The sequence below is a fragment of the Calonectris borealis genome, chromosome W (assembly GCF_964195595.1).
Source record: "Calonectris borealis chromosome W, bCalBor7.hap1.2, whole genome shotgun sequence".
Classification (NCBI taxonomy): domain Eukaryota; kingdom Metazoa; phylum Chordata; class Aves; order Procellariiformes; family Procellariidae; genus Calonectris; species Calonectris borealis.
In genome coordinates, this window is record NC_134351.1 from 22,979,572 (window position 1) to 23,002,980 (window position 23,409).

The following is a 23,409-nucleotide window of genomic DNA, read 5'->3' on the forward strand; positions in this document are numbered from 1 at the left end:
GCCAAGGATGCACGGAGCCTCTGGGCCAGTCACAATGGGGTGCTTCTGCCACTCATTCCCGGTTAGGCTCACTTTGGCCTCCAGTACAGTTAACTCTTGGGATCCCCCTGTCACTCCAGAAATACAGATGGGTTCTGCCCCTTTATAGCTTGATGGCATTAGGGTGCACTGTGCACCAGTGTCTACGAGAGCCTTATAGTCCTGTGGGTCTGATGTGCCAGGCCATCGAATCCACACAGTCCAGTAAACCCGGTTGTCCCTTTCCTCCACCTGGCCGGAGGCAGGGCCCCTCTAGTTCTGGTCATAGTATCCGCTTCTCACTTCTTGCAAACGTGAGTTAAGAATTCCTTCATTACAGTCCAAAGTAAGATCAGCCCTTCTACTCTGTCTGGGGAACTGTTCACTGGAAACTGGACCGTCGTGAGACAGGGTTTTCCTGAAAACTGGAGCAGCATTTTTCCTGAGAGAACCCCCTTGTGTGATTGTTTTTCCTTGCAACTCACGTACACGTGCCTCTAGGATGAAGGTAGGTTTTCCATCCCACTGCCTCATGTCCTCTCCATGGTCACGCAGGTAAAACCACAGGGTGCCCCGTGGTGTGTACTTTCAATATCCTCTCTCTTGAGGAGAAAAACGCTGACTCCTAATGGCTGAGATACTGGTCCGTACAGGTGGAGAATAGGACATACCCTCTTCGAGATGCTGGACCTTCCGGGACAGCTTCTCTACAGCCGAGACAAGGGAGGAGGAGATAGTTTCTTCGAAATCCCGAAGTCTGTTAACCACCTCATCCACCGTTGGTGCTTCTTCCTCTTTCCAGCACAGTACTGCCAACGAACTGGCATACGATGCTGGTGCGCTCCGTACCAACTTCCGCCACATGGGTCAGGTGCACTGGACGTCATCTGGATCTTTGGGTGTTCGGGCGTCGTCCAGGTCACTATAAACCACCTCCAGCACGCCTAGTTCTCTCAGGTACTGGATACCTCTCTCCATAGTGGTCCATTTGCCTAGGCGATATATAACATCTTCCTTGAAGGGATACCTTTCCTTTACGCCTGACAGCAGTCGCCTCCAGAGGCTGAGGACCTGTGTCCCTTTTCCGATTGCTTTGTCAATACCCGCTTCCCTAGCAAGGGATCCCAGCTGTTTGGCCTCCTTCCCCTCTAATTCCAGGCTACTGGCCCCATTATCCCAGCATCGGAGCAGCCAGGTAACAATATGCTCGCCTGGACGATGGCTGAAATCTTTCCTCATATCTCGCAGCTCACTCAGGGATAGGGATCGGGTGGTTTCCGTCTCATTTATGAGTTCTTCCTCTTCCTCCTCCTCTCCTCGTGATGTCCCTGGTCTTTCATCATCCCTTTCTAAACGACCTGATCTCCGCTTCCAAGATTTCCTCTTCTGTACAGGGGCAACGGATACCAGCAAGGGTTGGTCCTCTGGTTCAGCTGTAGTGCCTGTTGCTGGGGTTTGGGTAGCTGCAGTGCTTGTCATGGGGGTTGGAGTAATTGTAGTGCCTGTTGCCGGAGCTTCAGTGGCTGCAGTGCTTGTCGCAGGGGTTGGAGAAGCTACGGTGACTGTTGCCGGGGTTTGAGTAGCCACAGGGGTTGTCATGGGGGTTGGAGTAGCCGCAGTGCCTGTCGTGGGGTTTTGAGTAGCCACCGTGTCTGTAGCCGCCCCCGAGACTCGCCGCTCCACCCGCCCCAATGAGGCACCGCTGCTTGCCCTCCCTCTTTTCTTGTTCCTGAGGGTTGATCTCTGGACAGTATTCCTGAATAGTTGTTTAACCCTAAACAAGGCCTGAACCACATTCAGGAGACATAGCAATATGAACATGCTTGTTTGAACATCCCAAGGATATTCAAAATTCTCAGGGAATATTGTGGACATCTTCGTGAAGAGGATAGAAGAAAAAGGAGTTTCTGACGATATGGAAGGGAAGATGAACAAGTGGGAGAAAGTGTCCCATCCCGTCTCCCCCTTAAATTCATTCTCTGAGGAGAAGCAAGTGTAATTACCAATAATTTCTAAGAGGTGATTCCCGAGGTTCAGAAATGACGGCAGTGCCAAATACAGATACCAGATTAGACTTACGACCAATGATTTTATCACCTCATAAAACAGCAAGAAAATGATAATCTTGGCCCAGTTCCGAATAATGATAAACAGCACAACCGGGAACATATACTGCAAGCAAGGTATTACATGACCCAACATTGAGAGCCAGCCCCACAACTTTGACAGCCAATACATCAACATTGTCACCAATCAATATAATGAATGCTTATAACAATTTTTCCTTAACACACTTTGGTCAGATCTATCGTTATCTCAACCCTTCGTGCCCCACGTTGGGCGCCAAAAAGGACTGTCGTGGTTTAACCTGGCAGGCAGCCAAATACCACGCAGCCGCTCACTCACTCCCCCCGCCCCCCCAGTGGGACGGGGAGAGAATCGGAAGGGTAAGAGTGAGAAAAACTCGTGGGTTGAGATAAAGACAGTTTAATAGAACAGAAAAGGGAGAATAATGATAATAAATAATGATAGAATATACAAAATGAGTGATGCACAATGCAATTGCTCACCACCCGCGCTGACCGATAACCAAGTAGCGATCGGCACTTCCTGGATCACGCCTACCATTCATATACTGAGCATGACGTCACATGGTATGGAATACCCCATTGGCCAGCTGGGCTGGCTGTCCTGATTATGTTCCCTCCCATCTTGTGTACCTAGCTCAGTCAGTAGGCACGGGAGCTGTCCTTGGACTAGGAGGGCACTTCGCAACAACTGAAAACATCAGTGTGTTATCAACATTCTCCTCATACTAAATCCAAAACACAGCACTAGGAAGAAATTTAACCCTATCCCTGCCGAAACTAGGACAAGCCTGATATGTAAGTATGCTTTCTTTGCAGAGAATAGCATGTTCCAAGACTCCCTAAGTAACAGGTTGCATGAAATTTGGAAGATTAGAGACTTGAGAAAAAAACCAGTAATTATTCTATGAGCTATGATTCTTCTCACCCCAATTTATATTTTAAGTGAAGCCTAGCAAGTTCTTGAAATATATAAATCTATATTACATTGTATCTTAACCAAAATTCTAAAAGATTCTAGACTGAAAATTGTGCACTAAAATACAGAAAGGCTGAAGAATTGTTTCAACTGCCTTAATTGTTGCCATTCAGATGCAGTTCAAAAGTTTAGAATTAATCACTGTTTTCATAGAATCATTTGGGTTGGAAAAGACCCTTAAGACCATCAAGTCCAACCGTTAACTGCCAAGTCCAACACTAAACCATGTCCCTAAGCACCACATCTACACATGTCTTAAATACCTCCGGGGATGGTGACTCAACCACTTCCCTGGGCAGCCTGTTCCAAGGCCTGACCGCTCTTTCAGTAAAGAAATTTCTCCTAATGTCCAATCTAAACCTCCCTTGGTGCAACTTGATGCCATTTCCTCTCTTCCTATTGCTAGTTACTTGGGAGAAGAGACCAACACCCACCTCGCTACAACCTCCTTTCAGGTAGTTGTAGAGCGCGATGAGGTCTCCCCTCAGCCTCCTCTTCTCCAGGCTAAACAACCCCAGTTCCCTCAGCCGCTCCTCATAAGACTTGTGCTCCAGGCCCTTCACCAGCTTCATTGCCCTTCTTTGGATGAGCTCCAGCACCTCCATGTCCTTCTTGTAGTGAGGGGCCCAAAACTGAACACAGTATTCGAGGTGCGGCCTCACCAGTGCCGAGTACAGGGGCACGATCACCTCCCTGCTCCTGCTGGCCACACTATTTCTGATACAGGCCAGGATGCCGTTGGCCTTCTTAGCCACCTGGGCACACAATAACGACCAACACCCCCAGGTCCTTTTCCTCCGGGCAGCTTTCCAGCCACTCTTCCCCAAGCCTATAGCGTTGCACAGGGTTGTTGTGACCCAAGTGCAGGACCCGGCACTTGGCCTTGTTGAATCTCATACAGTTGGCCTCAGCCCATTGATCCAGCCTGTCCAGGTCCCTCTGTAGAGCCTTCCTACCCTCCAGCAGATCAACACTCCCGCCCAACTTGGTGTCATCTGCAAACTTACTGAGGGTGCGCTCGATCCCCTCATCCAGATCATTGATAAAGATATTGAACAGGACCGGCCCCAGTACTGAGCCCTGGGGAACACCGCTCGTGACCGGCTGCCAACTGGATTTAACTCCATTCACCACAAGTCTTTGGGCCCGGCCATCCAGCCAGTTTTTTACCCAGCGAAGCGTACGCCCGTCCAAGCCATGAGCAGCCAGCTTCTCCAGGAGAATGCTGTGGGAAACCGTGTCAAAGGCTTTACTAAAGTCCAGGTAGACCACATCCACAGCCTTTCCCTCATCCACTAAGTGGATCATCGTGTTATAGAATGAGATCAGGTTAGTCAAGCAGGACCTGCCTTTCATAAACCCATGCTGACTGGGCCTGATCACCTGGGTATCCTGTACATGCCGTGTGATGGCACTCAAGATCATCTGCTCCATAACCTTCCCCGGCACTGACGTCAGACTGACCGGTCTGTAGTTCCCCGGATCCTCCTTCCGGCCCTTCTTGTAGATGGGCGTCACATTTGCTAACCTCCAGTCAACTGGGACCTCCCCGGTTAGCCAGGACTGCTGATAAAGGACTGAAAGTGGCTTGGTGAACACTTCTGCCAGCTCCCTCAGTACCCTTGGGTGGATCCCATCCGGCCCCATAGACTTGTGTGTGTCTAGGTGATAGGGAAATATAACCTATATTGTGATATTTGTGAAATACTTAACTTAAAAAAACAAGCCAAGCTTTCTAGCATTTCCATGCAAACAACTCGCATATTAGTGAGAACTCTAGCTTTTGCTTTCATTCCAGATATGCTTTTAATGAATTAATTGACTATTTGAACTCTTCAAAACCATTTTTTCCATGACAAAAGTTTTGGTCATGCATAGAAAAATAAGTTCTATTCCTAATTTATATAGCTCTTCCAGGATTTATTTCCTGCATTCATGTTCATTATTATATGAAAGATGACCAGTGGGACCTATGTACTGTAAAAGACTGAGAGAAGGGGTTAAGGTAGTAGAGTGATTGATAGTAGTTAAAGGATTAGTCTGATACTTTGTTGTGTAAATTAACTGAGGCACCTCACAAGGACAGTTCCTGATAAGAACTAAAAACATGCCTTAAGAACCAGCTAAAACCGACCCTGCAGTTTGAGCAAGAGTCAAGGAACAACTGAGCCTGCGCAAGAACAAAAGGTTACTAGCGGTGACGAAGAGGAACCACTAACCTTCATCCCCACGACCCCCGACGACCACCACTAGGAGGCAATGCTCAAGCGCAGATGGGAGGGGTCTATGGAAATGACTTCTTGGAACTCATTTTAATACAAAGCGGGGATAGGTCATGCATATGTATAGGCGTATTACAAAACTCTATGAATATGTAATGTTTTACTGTATATATTTATGGTGAGTGCCGTGTTGGGGCGCGCACGACTTTGGTGGGACTACCCCCCGTGCTACCCAGCGCTGAATAAACATACCTACTTTACAATCTCATAGATTGTGGAGTCCGGTTTCCGCAAGTCAAGACCACCGTGGCAACCCTGATTTAAGACCTTGTGTTTCACTTTTTTCATTGCTCACTGCAATGAATTCCATGCATCTAAATAATCCCAACCAAAATCTTTACATAGTACTAATTACTCTTGTCGTGGTTTAACCTGGCAGGCAGCCAAATACCATGCAGCCGCTCACTCACTCCCCCCGCCCCCCCACAGTAGGACGGGGAGAGAATCGGAAGGGTAAGAGTGAGAAAAACTCGTGGGTTGAGATAAAGACAGTTTAATAGAACAGAAAAGGGAAAATAATAATGATAATGACAGAATATACAAAATGAGTGATGCACAATGCAATTGCTCACCACCCGCACTGACCGATAACCAAGTAGTGATCACTACTTCCTGGAACACGCCTATCATTCATATACTGAGCATGACGTCACATGGTCTGGAATACCCCGTTGGCCAGCTGGGCCAGCTGTCCTGGCTGTGCTCCCTCCCAACGCTTGTTTTGTTTTGTTTTGTTTTGTTTTGTTTTTTTTCTTTTCTTTTGTTTTGTTTTGTTTTTCTTGAGCTGAATGTCCTTGACTAGCGGGGTACTTAGCAACAACTGAAAACATCAGTGTGTTATCAACATTCTTCTCATACTAAATCCAAAACACAGTCCTAGGAAGAAATTTAACTCTATCCCACCCGAAACCAGGACAACTCTAAAAACTGGTTCCAAGCTAGTTGCTAAAGAGGGCTACAGAAACTGTGCAAGACAAATAGAAGTTCTAAGAAGGCTGGTATGCATCTAAGATGTTTTCACTGCCCCCTAGTGCAATTTTGGGGAAGGAAAAAAAAGAATATTGATGTTAGCTGGCAATATTTGGGTTAAGGTGTATCAAAGAAATAGGCAAATTTTTTAAGACAAACATTGACTGCATCTCATGTAGATGAACTCAAACTTGTGTATCAGCTAGGTAATTCGTGTATAAACTGCAGTGCAGACACAACAGCAGAGAATGAACAACCTGCCCATGCCCCCGCAGCGCGTTTCTTTGTAGCTAGCCTGTGCGGAGCTCAGTGCTGTCCCAAGCTGCCCAGAATGCAGGGTGGTTATTTTAGGAATCAGTCACTGCTCTCACACAGACACATAGAAGATTGCTTAGTTCCACAAGCTCCTATTTGCACCTTGAGAGCACACTTTGCTGCAAAATACCATACATTTTTATTTACTAAACACTAGCAGATTACTTAAACCTTGAAATAAAAATGAAAGCCACAAATCACCTTCTTCCTGTTAGTAGCAAACTATGTTTTGTCTGTATCTTCTGTTTCATCAATAGTGTAAAAGCAAACGCACAATGCTGGTAGTTCCACTGATTATGCTTACTCAGTCCCACTTACAAAACTGGAAGTCCATGTATGTAGTCTCACTGAAGTCAACACAAGTATTTAGATGGAAAAAGATCTAATCCTCCAATCTTAAATAATGAACCTGAGTTTCATGAGATAGCTATTTATTAGCTGTTTGCATTAAGCCCCACTTTAGAAAACTGAACAAAAAGCTCCTTATCCCTATTGCATAAGGGTCCTGCCTGAACTATTTTTTTTATATTGGGAAGGAAAGGCTACGTAATTTATCACCTTTTCACTACTCTTGCACATGATACTAGTGATATGAAAATAACTTTTGCTTTGCAAAGTAATGTTTTAGTTGAAAACCAAATGCTACATTTAACTCACCTGACTTAGAACTACATTAGGGTCCTCATATAAATAGATGTAAGATCTTAAAGGCTTCTTTTTCAGTTTTCTTCTTCTGTCTTATTCCTCATTAAGTAGGTATTCTTTGAGACATTTCAAAAAGTTTTTCTACAAAAACAACAGATGTAAACCATTGATATTTTTCAAAGTTAAAATAAAATACTTCTAGTAGAAAAAAGGAATAAATAGTTTAAAAAAGCAACAAGTGCACTCACTGGAATCCAACTAAGAGCTTTAAACACATTTCAAAAGCCTCAGGACTGGATCATGAAAGGGGATGGTTAATAAAAATTCATATGAATGATTCTTTATGATTCTTCAGTTCCTTTAGAGAAAGTAAGTCTTTTGATTTATGAAAGGAAATCAGAAAAAAATTGTAATATATTCCCGTAACATTTGGTTCTATGAACATTTATCAATCCTCAGTTACAATGATGCAAGTTGAATAAACATTTACAAATAGTAGACAAGGTAATTCAGGAAAATATTATTCAAGATCCTAATAATTTGAAAATAATTGTATTAGGTATTAAAATACAAAAAAGATAAGCAGGAGTAAAGGAAGGAAGTTCAGTATGATTGTTTTGTGATCTGGATAGTGTTAGCATCAAGTATGTATAATCCCTGTATACTGCTAAGTGCCCACCTGCAAATAAGAGATGCCATTGCAGCAGTTGTAAAACATGTGGTAGTCATTCATAAAAATCCAAAGCCATCTTTTAAACAAACAGCAGATATTCCAAGAATCAACAAAATTGCTCTCCAAGGATGCCACTGGAGCAGTCTGCAGCTCCAACAGTTTAACATAAATCATTTGTTAATCGAAAATCCTGTGAAGACTTGTTTTGTAAAGGAAATGTAACTGCATGTCACTTACACTCTTCCTTCAAATATAGCCTTTCTAAATTATTTAATCATCCCCATCATAAATATTTCAAATACTTGTTATCATCCACTTTATTTTCTCTTCATTCAAGCAAGAGTTCTCTATACCTGTATTTCTCATTATTCTGTTTAGAGCATAAACAACTTTTTCAAAAAGATAACATTCATATGCCAGATACAAAGAAAACCTGCTATCTTCCATTTATGTATTCCACAGTGATACTAACAGTGTAGAATACTGTGTTAATATCACTGTTAGCTCCCTTTCCAAATGTAGAAATATTTTATGTATTCTAACACTGATATATACAATATGGTATTTGTGCTTCTTTATAAAAGTACATTGGAAATTTGTTGCAATTGCCAACAAAAGCATCATCTAAGAAGGTAGTCATCACTTTGCTTTGACTGCGTGTTTTAGGTTCTCAAAGAATAAAGTCATTTCAGTCCCTTCATCCCCAAAGATTCCAACTTCTACAGGAAGTAAATAAAGTAATAATATTTAGGATCAGATGTTCATATACTATTGTGTAAACAGAATTTCATAACATTCACAACTACATATTCTTGTTAAATAATACTATATCGAAAGTTCAGTCTTGCGACTGAGATATGCATGTAGAATATGTGCTTAGAAAGACTTAGAAATTTTTTCTTTTCGTAAGAGGTAGGTCACAGAATTGTACAGCCTCAAAGTTACCCATGCCTCAAACACACCTGTCAGAAAACATTTTTACTCTCCCTCTAAGGACATCAGAGGACACTGGCTTCACAAAATCTTCTGGCTATAAAGAAACCAAGGGTCTCAGGAGAGATGAGAATGAGGATCCCATTTTTCAAGCATGGGAGCTCTGCAGACACAGCGTATCTGGCCCAGACACGAAGAACACTTTGCATCATTCTTAGCAGTTCCCTTTCCAAATATAGAAGTGGTACGAGCAGCTCCCAAAGGAGCTTTCTCCAGGCTCCATCAGGTCAGGCTGACCTGATGAAGGGTCTCTAAAGGTGGCAAAGAGTAAAAACAGGACATAAGAAGATCTCTAAACTTTGTTAAAAACGACAGTAGTAACAATAACTATGTTCACAATCACATTTTATTTAATACTACTAAAGTCACCTCTCTCTAATTTTTAAGTACCTTGAAGTCAACAAATATATGCCTATTAATTTTCTAACAAAAGATTTCTAGAAGCAAAGTCATAGGACTAAGTATCTATCTGTAGAGAAAACATTCTAAAACTCCTCATATTCAGTCATATTACTAATTAATTAAAACCATATAATGCCGCCAGAAAGGCATGGCATGGCATACAGCAGAGAAGTCTTGGCCTTACTATGCTCTGCAGAACTGATAAATAGAGATCTTGTAAATACATTTGTTTTCTCTGGGGGCAACTGGTAATCACTTACTCTGGGGCATCGGGTTGGAGAGGAGAGAAACAAATACCCATGCCTTTTTATGAAAGACAAACATTCCCTAAGGGAACTACCCTGTTAGCTTCCTCTTGTACATTGTCCGTATGATGCTCTCAGTTTCTTATTAGAAGTATTCCTTCCCTTCCAGCTTCTAACTGATTCTCTCATATATTTACACTGAGTTTCATTATACAAAATTTAGGGGGTAGATTTTGCTTTTTAAAATTTTTTTCTGAAGCTTGCAAATCCTTTCTAACTTACTTTTGAGACAATCTTTCTCAGTCTTCGCAACACTAGTAGTGTCGTGGTTTAATCTGGCAGGCAGCCAAATACCACGCAGCCGCTCACTCACTCCCCCCGCCCCCCCAGTGGGACGGGGAGAGAATCAGAAGGGTAAGAGTGAGAAAAACTCGTGGGTTGAGATAAAGACAGTTTAATAGAACAGAAAAGGGAAAATAATAATAATAATAATGATAGAATATACAAAATGAGTGATGCACAATGCAATTGCTCACCACCCGCGCTGACCGATAACCAAGTAGCGATCGCTACTTCCTGGATCACGCCTACCATTCATATACTGAGCATGACGTCACATGGTATGGAACACCCATTAGCCAGCTGGGCTGGCTGTCCTGATTATGTTCCCTCCCATCTTGTGTACCTAGCTCAGTCAGTAGGCACGGGAGCTGTCCTTGGACTAGGAGGGCACTTAGCAACAACTGAAAACATCAGTGTGTTATCAACATTCTCCTCGTACTAAATCCAAAACACAGCACTAGGAAGAAATTTAACCCTATCCCAGCTGAAACCAGGACAGTATCCACCCCTTATTCCATACCATTTACGTTATGCTTAGGTCTCACATTTTTCGATACATTTCAATTAATCACCACTATCTTTCTTTTTATATATACATATATATATATGCACACAGAGATATCATTCCCTTAGTCTATGGACTATCCCTTTAAAATGTCCACTGAGTTCATTTAGTCCACAACTTTGGGCTCCATCTGTCATAACAGTCTTTCAGGGCCGGAGACACGGTGTGTGGTGTTGGGCTGTTGCGTCCTGAAGCCAGTTCTCTTTCCGGTACTGCTGCGCTCGTCCAGTTCTATCATCGTTGCACTTTGCTCGGTTTCATCGGAGTTAGTTCATTCTTCATTAATCTGGGTGATTTTCACTGCTATACCATTGATAGCAACCATAGAAATAATGATATACAATATCATATAACAACTGACATCATAAAATTCAGTTCATTGGCTATTTTCACCCAAAATCAAATCCCCTTGAGGTACACACCGGACTTGCCCATAGTTTCGCATCACCCACCAAGTGCACCCAGGTCCTTGTGCAAAAGAAATCCCACGAATGGGTTTTCCCTTGCCAGAGGCAGGAGTAACCCAGACTGTCTTCCCCAGCATATTTCTTATGTGCACGACAGGGACTTTATCTCCATCTACAGTACGTAAGAGTCTTGATTGGGCAGGGCCAGCTCGAGTGACAGACCCCCTGGTGTTGACTAACCAGGTGGCTTTTGCTAAATGTGTGTCCCAATGCTTGAATGTCCCACCACCCATTGCTCTCAGCGTAGTCTTTAGCAGTCCATTGTATCGTTCGATTTTCCCAGAGGCTGGTGCATGGTAGGGGATGTGATATACCCACTCAATGCCATGCTCTTTGGCCCAGGTGTCTATGAGGGTGTTTCGGAAATGAGTCCCGTTGTCTGACTCAATTCTTTCTGGGGTGCCATGTCGCCGTAGGACTTGCTTTTCAAGGCCCAGGATGGTGTTCCGGGCAGTGTCATGGGGCACAGGGTATGTTTCCAGCCATCCGGTGGTTGCTTCCACCATGGTGAGCACATAGCGCTTGCCGTGGCGGGTTTGTGGGAGCGTGATATAATCCATCGGCCAGGCCTCCCCATATTTATATTTCAACCATCGTCCTCCATACCAAAGAGGCTTTACTCGCTTGGCTTGTTTGATTGCAGTGCATGTTTCACATTCATGGATAACCTGTGCAATAGCGTCCATGGTCAAGTCCACCCCTCAATCACGAGCCCATCTATATGTTGCATCTCTTCCTTGATGGCCTGAGGCGTCATGGGCCCACCAGGCTATAAATAATTCACCCTTATGTTGCCAGTCCAGATCCACCTGAGCCACTTGGATCTTAGCAGCCTGGTCTACCTGCTGGTTGTTTTGGTGTTCTTCAGTGGCCTGACTCATGGGTACGTGAGCATCTACATGACGTACTTTTACAACCAGATTCTCTACTCCGGCAGTAATATCTTGCCACAGTGCGGCAGCCCAGATGGGTTTACCTCTGCGCTGCCAGTTGTTCTACTTCCATTGCTGCAACCACCCCCACAGGGCATTTGCCACCATCCATGAGTCAGTATAGAGATAGAGTACTGGCCATTTTTCTCGTTCAGCAATGCTTAAGGCCAGCTGGATGGCTTTCACCTCAGCAACTTGGCGTATAGGACTCCATACAGCAGCTTTCCACCTCCGATGCTTTCCCACAAGACGACAGGACCCATCAGTGAACAGGGCATATTGCTTCTCATTTTCTGGTAGTTTGTTATATGGTGGGGCCTCTTCAGCACGTATCACCTCCTCCTCTGGGGATATTCCAAAATCTTTGCCTTCTGGCCAGTTCGTGATCACCTCCAAGATTCCTGGGCGACTGGGGTTTCCTATTCGGGCCTGTTGTGTGATCAGCGCGGCCAACTTACTAAACGTAGCATCGGTTGCATGATGTGTAGAGGGGACCCTCCCTTTGACCATCCAGCCCAGCACCGGCAGTCGGGGTGCCAGGAGGAGCTGTGCTTCAGTACCAACCACTTCCGAAGCAGCTCGAATCCCTTCCTATGCTGCCAATATCTCCTTCTCAGCTGGAATATAGCGGGCCTCGGATCCTCTGTATCCCCGACTCCAGAACCCTAAGGGTCGACCTCGAGTCTCCCCTGGTGCTTTCTGCCAGAGGCTCCAGGTAGGGCCATTCTCCCCGGCTGTGGTGTAGAGCACATTCCTTACATCTTGTCCTGCCCGGACTGGCCCAAGGGCTACTGCATGAACTATCTCCTGTTTAATTTGGTCAAAGGCTTGTCGTTGCTCAGGGCCCCATTTGAAATCGTTCTTCTTCCTGGTCACTTGATAGAGGGGGGTTACAATCAGGCTGTAATCTGGAATATGCATTCTCCAAAAGCCCACAACGCCTAAGAAAGCTTGTGTTTCCCTTTTGCTAGTTGGTGGGGACATGGCTGTTATTTTGTTGATCACATCCATTGGGATCTGACGACGTCCATCTTGCCATTTTATTCCTAAAAACTGGATCTCCTGTGCAGGTCCCTTGACCTTACTTTGTTTTATGGCAAAGCCGGCCTTCAGAAGGATTTGAATTATTCTCTCCCTTCTCAAAAACTTCTTCTGCTGTGTTGCCCCATACAATGATGTCATCAATGTATTGCAGGTGTTTTGGAGCCTCACCCTGTTCCAGTGCGGTGTGGATTAGTCCATGGCAAATGGTAGGGCTGTGTTTCTACCCCTGGGGCAGTTGGTTCCAGGTGTACTGGACGCCCCTCCAAGTGAAAGCAAACTGTGGCCTGCACTCTGCTGCCAAAGGGATTGAGAAGAACGCATTAGCAATATCATTTTTGGCGTACCACTTGGCTGCCTTTGACTCCAGTTCGTACTGAAGTTCTAGCATTTCTGGCACAGCAGCACTCAGTGGCGGCGTGACTTCGTTCAGGCCACAATAGTCTACTGTTAGTCTCCACTCTCCATTAGACTTTCGCACTCGCCATATGGGACTGTTAAAGGGTGAGCGAGTCTTGCTGATCACTCCTTGGCTCTCCAGTCGACGAATCAGCTCATGGATGGGGATCAGGGAATCTCGATTGGTGCGATATTGTCTCCGGTGCACTGTTGTGGTAGCGATTGGTACCTGCTGTTCTTCAACCCTCAGCAACCCCACAACAGAAGGGTACTCTGAGAGACCGGGCAAGGTGGACAGCTGTTTAATTTCCTCCGTCTCCAGGGCAGCTATACCAAAAGCCCACCGGTACCCTTTTGGGTCCTTGAAATACCCTCTCCTGCGGTAGTCTATGCCAAGGATGCACGGAGCCTCTGGGCCAGTCACAATGGGGTGCTTCTGCCACTCATTCCCGGTTAGGCTCACTTCGGCCTCCAATACAGTTAACTCTTGGGATCCCCCTGTCACTCTAGAAATACAAATGGGTTCTGCCCCTTTATAGCTTGATGGCATCAGGGTGCGCTGTGCACCAGTGTCTACGAGAGCCTTATAGTCCTGTGGGTCTGATGTGCCAGGCCATCGAATCCACACAGTCCAGTAAACCCAGTTGTCCCTTTCCTCCACCTGGCTGGAGGCAGGGCCCCTCTACTTCTGGTCATAGTATCCGCTTCTCACTTCTTGCAAACATGAGTCAAGAATTCCTTCGTTACAACCCAAAGTAAGATCAGCCCTTCTACTCTGTTTGGGGAACTGTTCACTGGAAACTGGACCGTCGTGAGACAGGGTTTTCCTGAAAACTGGAGCAGCATTTTTCCTGGGAGAACCCCCTTGTGTGATTTTTTTTCCTTGCAACTCATGTACACGTGCCTCTAGGATGAAGGTAGGTTTTCCATCCCACTGCCTCATGTCCTCTCCATGGTCACGCAGGTAAAACCACAGGGTGCCCCGTGGTGTGTACTTTCTATATCCTCTCTCTTGAGCAGAAAAACGTTGACCCTTAATGGCTGAGATACTGGTCCATACAGGTGGAGAATAGGACCTATCGTCTTCGAGTTGCTGGACCTCCCGGGACAGTTTCTCCACAGCTGAGACAAGGGAGGAGGAGACAGTTTCTTCATGTTCCCGGAGATTGCTAACCAACTCATCTACCCTTGGTGCTTCTTCCTCTTTCCAGCACAGTACTGCCAACGAACTGGCATACGACGCTGGTGCGCTCCGTAGTAATTTCCGCCACATGGGTCGCGTGCACTGGACTTCATCTGGATCTTTGGGCGTTTGGTCATCGTCCAGGTCACTATAAACTACCTCCAGCACACCTAGTTCTCTCAGGTACTGGATACCTCTCTCCATAGTGGTCCATTTGCCTGGGCGATATATAACATCCTCCTTGAAGGGATACCTTTCCTTCACGCCTGACAGCAGTCGCCTCCAGAGGCTGAGGGCCTGTGTTCCTCTTCCAATTGCTTTGTCAATGCCTCCTTCCCTGGCAAGGGATCCCAGCTGTTTGGCTTCTTTCCCCTCTAATTCCAGGCTACTGGCCCCATTATCCCAGCACCGGAGCAGCCAGGTAACAATGTGCTCGCCTGGACGACGGCTGAAATCTTTCCTCATATCTCGCAGCTCACTCAGGGATAGGGGTCGGGTGGTTTCCGTCTCGTTTATGAGTTCTTCCTCTTCCTCCTCCTCTCCTCGTGATGGGCCTGGTCTTCCATCATCCCTTTCTAAACGACCTGACCTCCGCTTCCAAGATTTCCTCTTCTGTACAGGGGCAACGGATACCAGCAAGGGTTGGTCCTCTGGTTCAGCTGTAGTGCCTGTTGCTGGGGTTTGGGTAGCTGCAGTGCTTGTCATGGGGGTTGGAGTAACTGTAGTGCCTGTTGCTGGAGTTTGAGTGGCTGCAGTGCCTGTTGCAGGGGTTGGAAAACCACGGTGACTGTTTCCGGGGTTTGAGTAGCCACAGGGGTTGTCGTGGGGGTTGGAGTAGCCGCAGTGCCTGTCGTGGGGTTTTGAGTAGCTACTGTGTCTGTAGCCGCCCCCGAGATTCGTCGCTCTGCCCACCCCGATGAGGCACCGCCGCTTGCCCTCCCTCTTTTCTTGTTCCTGAGGGTTGATCTCTGGACAGTATTCCTGAATAGTTGTTTAACCCTAAACAAGGCCTGAACCACATTCAGGAGACATAGCAATATGAACATGCTTGTTTGAACATCCCAAGGATATTCAAAATTCTCAGGGAATAGTGTGGACATCTTCGTGAAGAGGATAGAAGAAAAAGGAGATTCTGACAATATGGAAGGGAATATGAACAAGTGGGAGAGAGTGTCCCATCCCGTCTCCCCCTTAAATTCATTCACCGAGGAGAAAAAAGTGCAATTACCAATAATTTCTAAGAGGTGGTTCCCGAGGTACAGAAATGACGGCAGTGCCGAGTACAGATACCAGATTAGACTTAGGACCAATGATTTTATCACCTCATTAAACAGCAGCAAAATGATAATCTTGGCCCAGATCCGAATAATGATAAACAGCACAACTGGGAACATATACTGCAAGCAAGGTATTACATGACCCAACATTGAGAGCCAGCCCCACAACTTTGACAGCCAATACATCAACATTGTCACCAATCAATATAATGAATGCTTATAACAATTTTTCCTTAACACACTTTGGTCAGATCTATCGTTATCTCAACCCTTCGTGCCCCACGTTGGGCGCCAAAAAGGACTGTCGTGGTTTAACCTGGCAGGCAGCCAAATACCACGCAGCCGCTCACTCACTCCCCCCGCCCCCCCACAGTGGGACGGGGAGAGAATCGGAAGGGTAAGAGTGAGAAAAACTCGTGGGTTGAGATAAAGACAGTTTAATAGAACAGGGAAAAAGAAGGGAAAATAATAATAATAATAATGATAGAATATACAAAATGAGTGATGCACAATGCAATTGCTCACCACCCGCGCTGACCGATAACCAAGTAGCGATCGGCACTTCCTGGATCACTCCTACCATTCATATACTGAGTGTGACGTCACATGGTATGGAATACCCCATTAGCCAGCTGGGCTGGCTGTCCTGATTATGTTCCCTCCCATCTTGTGTACCTAGCTCAGTCAGTAGGCACGGGAGCTGTCCTTGGACTAGGAGGGCACTTAGCAACAACTGAAAACATCAGTGTGTTATCAACATTCTCCTCATACTAAATCCAAAACACAGCACTAGGAAGAAATTTAACCCTATCCCAGCCGAAACTAGGACAAGTAGCCACATCGATGATCCTTAACAAAAATTCCATTACTTGTTCCAAGTTTAATATAAAGAAAACACATTTTCCCGATTTTTAAAGCAGAAATACTGTCAAGAACTTAAGAACACCTTATGCACAGATTTGACAAAAGTATTTTCCTCCTGACCATATAAGGAAGGTAACACAAAAGGAAATTGAAAGCAATGGTCATTGCTACCTATTTTTCATCAACGTATCAATGACTAGAGGTAGTTCAAAAAGAATGCCTCTCATCCTCAAAACTGCACTTTTCTGTCTCTATTGCACACAAAAAATTGCTTTGCTCAGCTTACTTCACTTTTTCTTCTTTAGACAATATGAAACATGACTGGGTAGATAAGATTCAGCAGTTACCAGGACAGACAATCCTCACCCTAAATGTTATAACTACTTAGGACAACTAGAAATACCCATAACATTTATTTATTTTTACAAGACCATGATTTTTAGCCTAGTACCATAGCCAAATTCTAATTGGAGCAATTACAGTCTACTTAAATTCTTGTCCTGGTTTCGGCTGGGATAGAGTTAAATTACTTCCTAGTGCTGTGTTTTGGATTTAGTATGAGAAGAATGTTGATAACACACTGATGTTTTCAGTTGTTGCTAAGTGCCCTCCTAGTCCAAGGACAGCTCCCGTGCCTACTGACTGAGCTAGGTACACAAGATGGGAGGGAACATAATCAGGACAGCCAGCCCAGCTGGCCCATGGGGTATTCCATACCATACATACCATATGATGTCATGCTCAGTATATAAATAAGAGGCATGGTCCAGGAAGTAGCGATTGCTGTTTGGGCGTTGCTCGGTGGGTGGTAAGCAATTGCATTGTGCATCACTCATTTTGTATATTCTATCATTATTATTTTTATTATCATCATTATTATCATTATCATTTTCCCTTCCTTTTCTGTTCTATTAAACTGTCTTTATCTCAGTCCACGAATTTTACTTTTTTTTTCCGATTCTCTCCCCCATCCCACTGCGGGGTGGGGGCGGTAAGTGAGCAAGCGGCTGTGTGGTGTTTGGCTGCCTGGCGAGTTAAACCATGACAGTCCTTTTTGGCACCCAATGTGGGGCACAAAGGGTTGAGATAACGACACATCTGACAAGAACAGGTTAAAACAAATTTGTTATAAGCATTCATTATATCAGTTTAGTACTCAGTGGTCACAATGTTGGTTTATTTGCTCTCAGAGTTGTTGGATCTGTTCTTGAAGTTTTGGTATGTAGCACCTTACTGGCTGTATATACTGCTGATTATCAGTATTTATGTGGGGTTTGTCATCTCTGGGAGATGGATTAAGGTCATCGCTTTGCTACACTGTGTAACACTGGTTTATGGTATGATAAAAGTATTGGGCGTGAGATTGTACTCAGCACTGCCGTCATCCCTGTGCTTCAGGAGCTATTTCTCAGAAACTATTAATAATTACACTTTTTACCTCTTCTCCTCGGAGAGCCAATTTACGGGGGAGACAGCTTCCTTCACCTTCCCCTTCTCCTCCAGGCTGATTACAATAGCTCTTGAGGATCTTGAATATCCTTGGGATGTTCAAACCAGCGTGTTCCTATTGCTATGTCTCCTGAATGTGTTTCAGGCCTTGTTTAAGGTTAAACAACTATTTAAGAATACCACCCAGAGATCTGCCCCGAGGCTGGGTAGTTATGAGTGGCAGGGTGTGTGGGATAGTATGGGCAAGTGCCTAGGACAGTGGTCACCTCCAATGTTTTGGAGATTCACCCCTGAACAAGTGCAGAATCCTGAAAAACTAGTAAAATATTTGGAAAAAGTATGCTGTCACCCTGGCCATTCCAGAGAGACCCAGATGACTGCAATGTGCTGGGGCCTGGCCCATGCCTACCGAGCCCTGTTCAACACTATTTAGAACCCTCAAGGGGGAGGGAAGGTCTCCAGATCTCATGACAAAACGACAGGCACCGCGGCTACTCCAGCGCCCGTGACAGGCACTGCGGCTACTCAAACCCCAGGAACAGGTACTACAGTAGAACCAGAGGACCAACCCGTGCTAGTATGTGTCGCCTCTGTACAGAAGAGAAAATCTTGGAAGTGGAAGTCAAGCCGTTTAGAAAGGGATGATGGAAAAGCAGGGCCATCACGAGGAGGGCAGGAGGAAGAGGAAGAACTCGTAAACAAGACGGAAACCACCCGATCCCTATCCCTGGGTAAGTTGCGAGATATGCGGAAAGATTTCAGCCGTCATCCTGACGAGAATATTGTTGCCTAGCTGCTCTGATGCTGGGATAATGGGGGCAGTAGCCTGGAATTAGAGGGGAAGGAAGCCAAGCAGCTGGGATCCCTTTCCAGGGAAGGGGGCATTGACAAAGTGATTGGAAAAGGGGCACAAGCCCTCAGCCTCTGGAGGTGACTTCTGTCAGACGTGAAGGAAAGGTATCCCTTCAAGGAAGATGTTGTATGTCACCCAGGCAAGTGGACCACCATGGAGAGAGGTATCCAGTACCTGAGGGAATTAGGCGTGCTGGAGGTGGTTTATAGAGACCTGGACAACAGGGTGAGGCTCCCGAACACCTGCAATACATTGATGACATCATTGTGTGGGGCAGCACAGCAGAAGAAGTTTTTGAGAAAGGGGAGTGAATAGTCCAAATCCTTCTGAAGGCCGGCTTTGCCATAAAACAAAGTAAGGTCAAGGGACCTGCACAGGACATCCAGTTTTTAGGAATAAAATGGCAAGATGGACGTCGTCAGATCCCAATGGATGTGATCAACAAAATAACAGCCATGTCCCCACCAACTAGCAAAAAGGAAACACAAGCTTTCTTAGGTGTTTTGGGCTTTTGGAGAATGCATATTCCAAATTACAGCCTGATTGTAAGCCCTCTCTATCACGTGACCAGGAAGAAGAACGACTTCAAATGGGGTCCTGAGCAACAACAAGCCTTTGAACAAATTAAACAGGAGATAGTTCAGGCAGTAGCCCTTGGGCCAGTCCGGGCAGGACAAGATGTAAGGAATGTGCTCTACACCACAGCTAGGGAGAATGGCCCTACCTGGAGCCTCTGGCAGAAAGCACCAGGGGAGACTCGAGGTCAACCCTTAGGGTTCTGGAGTCGGGGACACAGAGGATCCGAGGCCCGCTATATTCCAGCTGAGAAAGAGATATTGGCAGCATATGAAGGGATTTGAGCTGCTTCGGAAGTGGTTGGTATTGAAGCACAGCTCCTCCTGGCACCCCGACTGCCGGTGCTGGGCTGGATGTTCAAAGGGAGGGTCCCCTCTACACATGCAACCGATGCTACGTGGAGTAAGTGGGTCGCACTGATCACACAACGAGCCCGAATAGGAAACCCCAGTCGCCCAGGAGTCTTGGAGGTGATCACGGACTGGCCAGAAGGCAAAGATTTTGGAATATCCCCAGAGGAGGAGGTGACGCGTGCTGAAGAGGCCCCACTGTATAATAAACTACCAGAAAATGAGAAGCAATATGCCCTGTTCACTGATGGGTCCTGTCGTCTTGTGGGAAAGCATCGGAGGTGGAAAGCTGCTGTATGGAGTCCTATACACCAAGTTGCAGAAAATGCTGAAGGAGAAGGTGAGTCGAGCCAGTTTGCAGAGGTAAAAGCCATCCAGCTCGCCTTAAGCATTGCTGAACGAGAAAAGTGGCCAGTACTCTATCTCTATACTGACTCATGGATGGTGGCAAATGCCCTGTGGGGGTGGTTGCAGCAGTGGAAGCAGAACAACTGGCAGCGCAGAGGTAAACCCATCTGGGCTGCCGCATTGTGGCAAGATATTGCTGCCCGAGTAGAGAACCTGGTTGTAAAAGTATGTCACGTAGATGCTCACGTACCCAAGAGTCAGGCCACTGAAGAACACCAAAACAACCAGCAGGTGGACCAGGCTGCTAAGATTGAAGTGGCTCAGGTGGATCTGGACTGGCAACATAAGGGTGAATTATTTATAGCTTGGTGGGCCCATGACGCCTCAGGCCATCAAGGAAGAGATGCAACATACAGATGGACTCGTGATCGAGGGGTGGACTTAACCATGGACGCTATTGCACAGGTTATCCATGAATGTGAAACATGCGCTGCAATCAAGCAAGCCAAGCGAGTAAGGCCTCTTTGGTATGGAGGACGATGGTTGAAATACAAATATGGGGAGGCCTGGCAGATTGATTATATCACACTCCCACAAACCCGCCACGGCAAGCGCTATGTGCTCACCATGGTGGAAGCAACCACCGGCTGGCTAGAAACATATCCTGTGCCCCATGCCACTGCCCGGAACACCATCCTGGGCCTTGAAAAGCAAGTCTTATGGAGACAAGGCACCCCAGAAAGAATTGAGTCAGACAACGGGACTCATTTCCGAAACACCCTCATAGACACCTGGGCCAAAGAGCATGGCATTGAGTGGGTCTATCACATCCCCTACCATGCACCAGCCTCCGGGAAAATCGAACGATACAACGGACTGCTAAAGACTGCACTGAGGGCAATGGGTGGTGGGACATTCAAGCATTGGGACACACATTTAGCAAAAGCCACCTGGTTAGTCAACACTAGGGGATCTTTCAATTGAGCTGGTCCTGCCCAGTCAAAACTTTTACGTACTGTAGATGGGGATAAAGTCCCTGTCATGCACATAAGAAATATGCTGGGGAAGACAGTCTGGGTTACTCCTGCCTCTGGCAAGGGAAAACCCATCCGTGGGATTGCTTTTGCTCAAGGACCTGGGTGCACTTGGTGGGTAATGTGGAAGGATCGGGAAGTCCGGTGCGTACCTCAAGGGGATTTGATTTTGGGTGAAAATAGCCAATGAACTGAATTGTAAGATGTTAATTGCTATATGATATTGTATATCATCATTATTTCTATGGTTGCGGTCAATGGTATAGCAGTGAAAATCACCCAGATTAATGAAGAATGAGGTAACTCCGATGAAACCGAGCAAAGTGCAACAATGATAGAACCAGGCGAGCGCAGTGATAATGGAACCAGAACTGGCTTCAGGATGCAACAGTCCAACACCACACACCATCTCTCCGGCCCTGAAAGACTGTTATGACAGATGGAGCCCAAAGTCATGGACTAAATGAACTCAATGGACATTTTAGAGGGATGGCCCATAGACTACGGGAATGATATCTTTGTGTGTGTATGTATATATATATAAAGACAAGAAAGGTGGTGGTGATTAATTGGAATGTATTGGAAAATGTGAGACCTAGGCATGACGTAAATGGTATAGAATAAGGTGTGGATACTGTCCTGGTTTCGGCTGGGATAGAGTTAAATTTCTTCCTGGTGCTGTGTTTTGGATGTAGTATGAGAAGTATGTTGATAACACACTGATGTTTTCAGTTGTTGCTAAGTGCCCTGTCAAGGACAGCTTCCACGCTACCAAGCAGAGGCTGGGAGGGAGCACAGCCAGGACACCTGGCCCAGCTGGCCAACGGGGTATTCCATACCATGTGACGTCATGCTCAGTATATGAAGGGTAGGCGTGATCCAGGAAGTTCCGATCGCTACTTGGTTATCGGTCAGTGCGGGTGGTGAGCAATTGCATTGTGCATCACTCATTTTGTATATTCTATCATTATTATTATTTTCCCTTTTCTGTTCTATTAAACTGTCTTTATCTCAACCCACGAGTTTTTCTCACTCTTACCCTTCCGATTCTCTCCCCGTCCCACTGGGGTTGGGGGGAGTGAGTGAGCGGCTGCGTGGTATTTGGCTGCCTGCTATGTTAAACCACGACAGGGATGTACTGTTTTTGTGCTTCCAGGAGAGTGTTCTTGAAAAACTCCCAGCACTTGCTAGCTCCTTTATCCTCCATGGAAGCTTCCCATGGAATGCCTCCCAATTGAGCTCTGAGCGAGCTGAAGTTTCTCGTCTAAAATCTAAAACCTTTGTCTTAGTACTAACCTTCAGTGTGCTCAGCAGGATCCCAAACTCCACAATATTGTGATCACTGCAGCCAAGGCTATCACTAACCAAGATATTACAAAGCAGGTTTTCTTGGTTTGTGAGTAGCAAGTCCAGCAGTGCCTCATTCCTGGTTGGCACATCTAACATTTGTATGAGGAAGCAGTCCTCTACGCATTCCAGGAACTTGATGGATGACATGTGAGCTGCTGTATTGTTCTTCCAACAAATGTCTGGGTAGTTGAAGTCACCCATAAGAACCAGGTTCTGTTGACCCGAAGCTTGCTTAAGTGACCCAAATATTGCCTGGAGGTCGGTAGCAGATGCCTACTGTAAGATCCCCCTTGGAGACGACCCCTCTGATCTTGACCCAGAGGCATTCAATAGGGCTTCCACAATCGCCGTAGTTGACTTCTATACATTCAAGGTTCTCCTTAACATAGAGTGCGACGACTCCTCCTCTTCTTCCCTGCTTGTCTTTACGAAACAGCCTATAGTCATGCATCGCGATCCTCCAGTCATGTGAGTTGTCCCACCATGTTTCAGTTATTCCTATGATATCATAACTTTCTGACTGGACGTGGAGCTCCAGTTCCTCCTGTTTGTTCCCCAGGCTGCGTGCATTGGTATACATGCACTTGAGGTGGTTGGTCTTCTGGTTCTCATCTTGGGAGGCAGCTAAGGATCATTTGTCGCTTCTCTGGTTGGCCTGGCTTATTCCCCAGTTGGTTGCAATGGCATGAGTGTTGCCACTTTGGACCCCGCCCCCCAAGTCCTTCAGTTTAAAGCCTGCCTCACCAAGTTGGCCAGCCTGCTGCCAAAGAT

The 23,409-nt window shown here is 45.9% G+C and overlaps 1 protein-coding gene across 1 annotated transcript in view; it reads right to left on the reverse strand.

Moving 5' to 3' along the window:
* Positions 1-23,409, reverse strand: part of LOC142075014 (WD repeat-containing protein 70-like) — a 314,944-nt gene that overhangs the window by 253,901 nt on the left and 37,634 nt on the right. The window contains 1 exon segment of the mRNA XM_075136005.1: positions 8,914-8,930. Coding sequence (XP_074992106.1) covers positions 8,914-8,930 — 17 coding nt within the window.